This window comes from Phycodurus eques, chromosome 13, assembly GCF_024500275.1.
Source record: "Phycodurus eques isolate BA_2022a chromosome 13, UOR_Pequ_1.1, whole genome shotgun sequence".
Classification (NCBI taxonomy): domain Eukaryota; kingdom Metazoa; phylum Chordata; class Actinopteri; order Syngnathiformes; family Syngnathidae; genus Phycodurus; species Phycodurus eques.
In genome coordinates, this window is record NC_084537.1 from 25,688,682 (window position 1) to 25,695,288 (window position 6,607).

General features: G+C 54.4%; 1 protein-coding gene across 6 annotated transcripts; it reads left to right on the forward strand.

The window, feature by feature from the left end:
- The first annotated feature begins 927 nt into the window (after nucleotides 1–927).
- LOC133412039 (kidney mitochondrial carrier protein 1-like) lies at nucleotides 928–6,332 on the forward strand. 6 transcript variants are annotated; one of them, XM_061695040.1, is made up of 9 exons: nucleotides 938–1,838; nucleotides 1,926–2,073; nucleotides 2,194–2,312; nucleotides 2,408–2,493; nucleotides 3,546–3,641; nucleotides 3,950–4,074; nucleotides 5,011–5,134; nucleotides 5,657–5,737; nucleotides 6,196–6,332. In XM_061695040.1, exons 1-9 carry the CDS (start codon nucleotides 1,775–1,777, stop codon nucleotides 6,235–6,237), a joined length of 885 nt encoding a protein of 294 aa, XP_061551024.1. In that variant the 5' UTR covers nucleotides 938–1,774; the 3' UTR covers nucleotides 6,238–6,332. The 6 variants fall into 6 exon arrangements, with proteins under 6 accessions (XP_061551026.1, XP_061551021.1, XP_061551023.1 ...); XM_061695041.1 differs by having other exon boundaries at nucleotides 944–1,838; nucleotides 2,218–2,312; XM_061695037.1 differs by lacking the exon at nucleotides 6,196–6,332 and having other exon boundaries at nucleotides 932–1,838; nucleotides 5,657–5,901.
- The last annotated feature ends 275 nt before the right edge of the window (nucleotides 6,333–6,607 follow it).

The following is a 6,607-nucleotide window of genomic DNA, read 5'->3' on the forward strand; positions in this document are numbered from 1 at the left end:
TGCCCTGCGACCGACCGACCGACCGGCGACCAGTTCAGGGTGTCGTCGGCCCGTCGCCCGAAGTCAGCTGGGATCGTTTCCGGCGCGGGGCCCCGCGCTGCTGAATAGGGGCGGGTGTGTGCAATTTTAGGAGCGCTCAACTTCCCCCTGCTCGTTGTTTCAGATAAACGTGCAAGATTTGCACCGGTCTCACGCGGTCGTATCACGCCGACGAGCACGGCGATACGCAAACCTCCCGTTTCTCCTCGCTCGTTAATCATTCTGAACGAGGGCGATGCTGAGCTTACTGACCCATTCCTCAAACGATACAACAAGCATACGATATTCATAAATATGCTGTAGACGAAAACGGGACCTTTTCTTTCCGCAGGAAGGACGAATGTTGATAGGAAACCGATAAGCTGGCATTGTGGCATTGTGGCATGAACCGCGCCAATGTATTCTCTGTGAAAATCTTTGCGGTCAAGCATTGGGCACACACATTCTGCCAGCCCACACAAAATCAAAAGGGCAACACGACACATGCATCCATGCTGCCTAATTAGAAGGATACATCTGTGTCTGTGTACACACGAAGACAGACAAATAAATCGAAATCCGGCAGCGCGAGCTTGTCGCTCGGTGGCACTTGTGTTGTACTGCCCTCTACTGGCTACAAGGTGCCACTACAATACCGCCCTCCCCGTACAAAATACGTCGAAAATGATATGACCTCTTCGTGTTAAGTAAATTACCTTTGCATCATTAAGCACCTGACATGAAGCATTTTCTCTTTTAACATATGTTGAGGAAATGGCTGGTTCTGCTATAGAGATGACCTGAAATACATCTTTGAAGACAAAAGAGCGTGTGCAGTTTATCATCCTGAAAAAGAGCTCCGACGACTCGCACGGCGACAGTATGTCGGCTGCGTTTGTTTTGTCCCTCGCCGCGTGCAAATGATTCCGAGCAACACGCGCATCACTTTGAAGGAGCTTGGAAAGGGAAATTGCAACAGCGCCCCCGTCTGTTTGTGACGGGAACGAACCGCAGGAAAGGAACCCCCAGAGGCTCGCAAAGAGGGGCAAAGAGGGGCTTGCTGGATCTGGAAGAGGAGGGACGACCTGAGCTGGGCCGGGGGGACGAAAAAGATGGCGGCACTTCACTTGAGAGGGCCACGTCGTCTCTGACCTCTGACCTTTGTGTCCAGTGCGAAGAAAAACCTCTGAAATGTCCTACTTCCTAACACTTCCTGTATTTTGGTCCTTGTGCCATTGGAGGCTTCAAGTTTGGAGACGTTTCTCGTGGGTGACTTTTTATTGTTGTTGCTGAATCCCAGGAGTTTTCAAAACGGCACTTTCAATGTATTCAGAATTGGTTCATCATCCCGACAGTCCCGACGTTGAGAATGAATGAACAAACGGAAAGATGTGAGCGCTTTTGGAGTTTGCCAAGATGGCTTCGCGTGTCTTTCAAAGTCACCGTTGTTCTCCAAAGCGAATGAGGATGAATGAAACCTTCACGGACAATCCCTTTTTTGTCATTCTTTACTTTTACTCAAGTCGACGAGTCAAATTATTATTTGACACGGGTAGCTTGCCGACGACTAGCATCGTAAGATTTCGCGAGCGTTCGAAGCTCGCCCCAAGGGTTCTGTTGCCTAGCAACGCCAGTGGGCCGGGCCACTTGGAAGTGTAGTGCAGCGGTTGGCCAGTAGGGGGCGAGGGGCGCGGTCTCGCCTCGCTCGTCTGAAAAGCGAGCGTTCGCTTGTGGTCCCGCCACGTTTGCGAGCAACATGTCGAGCGTCAGCTGGAAGCCTTTCGTCTTCGGCGGCCTCGCTTCCGTGACGGCGGAATGCGGTGAGTGACGTGACGTAACGCGACGCGTGGCTCACCGGTTGGCCCGAGCGAGCGGAAGCCGCGACGTGCTGCGTTTGTGTGTTGCAGGCACGTTCCCCATCGATCTCGCCAAGACGCGTCTTCAGGTTCAGGGCCAAGTGGGCGACAGCAAGTACCGCGAGATCCGCTACCGAGGCATGTTGCACGCCATCGTCAGGATAGCGCGCGAGGAGGGCGTCCGGGCGCTGTATTCGGGGTGAGGCTCGTGCTCGTGCTCGTGCTCGTGCTCGTCGAGTCGACTTTTTCACGCGCAGTTTCTCGGAAACGCTGTCACTTCCTGCTAACGAGCACACCACCTCTCGTGTTCCCTCGCGAGATTGCCAAAATGTGACGTTTACAGGATCGCTCCCGCCACGCTGCGCCAGGCGTCCTACGGGACCATCAAGATCGGCACGTACCAGAGCCTCAAGAGACTGCTGGCGGAAAGGCCCCAAGGTGAGGCGCGCGCCGGACTCGTACGGGGCGACCGATCCCTTCGCCGGCGACACCCGTCAGAGCTGCGGCCGCTCTCCCTTCTGTCTTGCGTCCAGACGAGACCCTGGCGACCAACGCGCTGTGCGGCGTTCTGGCCGGAGTCGTCTCGTCCTCCATCGCCAACCCCACGGACGTGCTGAAGGTAGCGGAAGCCGAGGCCGACCGTTCGAGTCCCTCTGAGGACGGGATCCAAAACGCCGACTCGAGACGCGCGCCGCTGCTTTTCGCTCTCGCGCGCCCGACGTATGAAAGCGTGCCCGCGGAGGCGGAATCAAAAGATGGAGACGCTTTTGTTTGCGGGCGATCGCGGGGCGACATCGGCTTTCTGCGCTCAGGGCCCCACGCGTGCCCCGTCTTCCCGCCGTCGCCCCGCAAAGTCCCCCCGGGTGGCTTATTCGTAGACCGCGGCCTCCCGGGACTCAATTGAGTCTTCTGTAAACGATACGCGTGCAGGAATACGATTCGCGTACGTTCACCGCCGGGTAACGGCTCGATCGCCGCGAGTGTACACGATGTCTTTATTACGGCTAAACTGATAGGACGACGCGGTCGTGAGGCGAGTGTGTCGAGCGCAGCCCGAGAAACGGGAAGCGAGTCGAGCTCGGCCGGCTGAAGATTGCGGCCGTGAAAAAAAGAGAAGAAACTGGCAGCCCTTTCTTGGCGGCTGTGGAAGCTCAGCCCGCCTGCGTGCTCGTGCTCGTGCTCACCTTCTTTTGGCCTTCGTCCGTTCATATCCTTTATTATCCTTTAACCGCCGACGCCTAGAATTTACCGGGAGGAAAGTCGGCGAAAATAGCACGCGAAACGCCACAGGTGAGCTCACGAGAACGAGCGTTATGACGGCGAGCCTTCAAACAACCGCTCCGCACGGCTCGGCAACATACACGAATACTCGCCAACGTGACGACAAATATTCAAACGGGCAAAACGCGGTCCTGCGCTCCGCGCCGTCTTCTCACTTTGGGCAAACTCGCTTCCGTCGTCGGTCGGGCAATTTCACCATCGCTGCGTTTCGACGGAGTTTTCCCCAACGTGACATTTAAGATTCGAAGGCGTCGTGCGAGAAACGAGCGAATAAAAAGGCACGCTAGCGGTAGCTTGCCGTGCCCGCTTGCTCCATGGAGTTGCCGCCGTCAGCCTTCTCTCGAGTCAAAGTGCGGCGAGTCTTCACCGTTTTCGCACGCTTCCTCTCAGATCCGCATGCAGGCCCAGGGACGGGTGATCCGAGGAAGCATGATGGGCAACTTCATCAGCATCTACCAGCAGGAAGGGACCAGGGGGCTTTGGAAGGTACGACCCACTCGACACGGCTGCCTCACTTTTAGCCCGTCGGCGTTCTCGCAAGGTCGTTGAAATGCGACGTGTAATATCAGAGACGAAGCTCGTTTTTGGGCTACGCATTCGAAGAAAGCGAATTGGATCCATTCGTCATGGTGCGATTTCATTTGAAGAAATACGCAAGAATGAAATTGAACCAAAATGAGTGAATGGGAAAAAAGAAAAACATAACTTGAGTTTGAGCATTCCTGCCGCCAACAAGCCTTTTCGTTTGGAAAGCTGCTGTTGTAATCGACGGTGATTTCGTTGTCGGTCGTCAGGGCGTCTCTCTGACCGCCCAGCGGGCGGCCATCGTGGTCGGCGTGGAGCTGCCGGTCTACGACATCGCCAAGAAGCGCCTGATCCTGTCCGGTCACATGGGCGACAACGCGTACACGCATTTCTTGTAAGTGAGAGTCGGCGGGTGTCCTCCTTTGGAAAGCGCAGCTCGCACTTGAGTCGTTTAAAGGTCGGAAGCGGATCACGAGACGCCGGACGGCGGCGCCCGCTTCGAGTCCCGGGCTCTTATCGGCCGCTGTCGCTCGACAGAGCGCCGTTCCCGCTCTGCGCGCTCGACGTTCTCGTCAGACCGGTAAACGCTGCGGACCGCCCGTAGGTCTTGCGGGATTGGCCGTTGTTCGATATACAAACGAAAGGGAGCGCAACCGTCGTTTTCGTTTGCATTTGACAAAGGAACGTGTTGGACTGCCGTCACGAGCCAAGTTTGACCAGTTCGAAGCAATTTCTTTCATTTCAAAGTATTCATTCTCAAGACACATGGAAAGCTTTCGCTCGCGTATTTGCGATTCGCAAGTTCACCTATTGGCAGATTTGAGGGGGGGGGGGGGGGGAAGGAGAGGGAAAAAAAAAAAAAAAAAAAAAAAGTCTCCTTTTGCTGTTTCTGTGCTCAGGCCAAACAAAGCCCCGTGTAATATAAAAGTAGCAGTTTGGCGCCATCTTGCGGCATCTTGGCGTCGTAGATCTTGGTTAGGATGACGCGAGGGGCTTCGTTTAGTCAGGCCGTCGTCGTATATCGATTTTTGTGGCACGTGACGAAAGTGCGAGTCGAATTTGAGTCCGAATTGTTTTGTTTGCGGCATTGGTGGCGCGAGCGCGAGACAAGGTGCCCGCGTGAAGGCATCTCGGGACGGGTTTGGCGTGCGCGAAAGCCAAAGCCCTGACCCCGACACCGTCACAAACCTCGAACAGACATTGTGATCCATCATCACGCTCAAATGTTTTGCGTCGCGAAGCAGTCGCCGGAGAAGCCGAATTCCGCCGTGACTCCGAAGAAGCGTCGAAATGGCGCAGGACTAACGCCGCCCCGCTTTGTGGCACGCAGGTCCAGCTTCGTATGCGGCCTGGCGGGGGCGCTGGCCTCCAACCCGGTGGACGTGGTCCGGACGCGGATGATGAATCGGAGAGGAGCGGCTTTGTACCAGGGAACGCTCGACTGCGTACTGCGGGTCCGTCTGTCCGCGGCCGACGACGAGACGCGTGGACAAAAAGCCCAAATCTTTCTCTTGGATATTTGGCACAAATCGGTCTCCATCTGTTAGCAACGTTCTCGTTTTGAGGAGCATTTTGAACAGTTTAAGCCCACATTTGCACAGATGTTTGTTGCTTTTGTTTAGCAGCTGACCTACATTTGTAGTTCCGTAACGAACAACCGAGAAACACAGAAAATAGAAATTGTTTATTGAAGCTCCGTAATTCTGTCAGAGATGTTCCTACGCGACAAAGGCTTGAAATAAGGAAGTGCGCACTTTAGAGCTACATGGAAACTAGTGATAAGCGGCATACCATACTGAATACTATATTCAGTTTGAGCCCAACTTTACTTCACCCCAGTGCTGATTGAGGATAAATATCGTGCGCTGTTGTTAAATATGACGACCGTTTGCCCGCTAAAAAAAAGCATGCATGGGACCGTTGACTAATCCTCAAGCGATAACAAGCTGAAGTGTGTATCGAACGTGTTTTTCCAGACGTGGCGCTCGGAGGGTTTCGTGGCCCTCTACAAGGGCTTCTTCCCCAACTGGCTCCGTCTGGGCCCGTGGAACATCATCGTATCCTTCAAGCGAAATGGTCGGGGAAAAGCTTTTATGTGCACGAGTCCTTTTCAGTTTTGGGGGGGGTTGTTTTGGCTTTTTTTTTCCCCCTAACCCCCCAAAAATTTCCCACGGAGAACATTTACGTTTGGGATCGTTTGTTCCAGAGGCCAAAGCGTTACCATCACTGAAATCTTCATTAACTTGACTGGCAATTCGTCGCCAGGAAAGAATAAGCAGAATTTAAGCAGCGTAATATTAAATCTGCATCTCCTTGTTCTCACGGACGCTCACGTACTGTAAGTCGACTATATCACGCACTCGCGTCGGGAAAAAGTTGCCACGCGCCTTCCGATCCAAACTTTGATTCAAGAACGTCAATTGTTACCGTCTCAGAAAAAGACGCGAGCCTACAAATGTCATCGGATTACAGAAGCTGTGACAAAAACATTTGCCTTCCTCGACTCCGCATTCAGTTCTTCCTCACGTACGAGCAGCTCAAGAAGATCAACGTCTGAGCGAGCGGAAGAGACGAAGACGAAGACCGCTTCGGAGGCGACCGTCTCCCCTGTCGGCCTGGGGATGGAGCCTTGACGGAAGCGCCGATGGGGAGTTAGGGTCTCGATGACGGGAACCCCAGTTTGCCGTGGGAAAGAGGTGCACTTGCGTGTGCGTGTGCGTTTGCGTGGGTTTCCTCAGGCCTGCCGCCGCGAAGACGGCCGGGACTTTTGCACGTACTTGAATGTGATATTTGGGCTCATCCGAACGCTCGGTTTCGCCGCGGTGTCGGTTGCTTTTGGCACGAGGCGCTTTGCTTTGGGAGGCCTCTGCGCGTCACGTCGAGTGCCTTCAAGTTGGCCGACGGAGAATGTTGCACCAAGTCGCAGA

What these genes read in the sequence shown, in the direction of transcription:
- LOC133412039 (XM_061695037.1), top strand. Translation starts at nt 1,775, where the DNA reads ATGTCGAGCGTCAGCTGGAAGCCTTTCGTCTTCGGCGGCCTCGCTTCC. An exon ending in ACCCCACGGACGTGCTGAAG is followed by an intron (nt 2,494 to 3,545) that starts GTAGCGGAAGCC and finishes GCTTCCTCTCAG; the next exon opens with ATCCGCATGCAGGCCCAGGG. An exon ending in AACGCGTACACGCATTTCTT is followed by an intron (nt 4,075 to 5,010) that starts GTAAGTGAGAGT and finishes TGTGGCACGCAG; the next exon opens with GTCCAGCTTCGTATGCGGCC.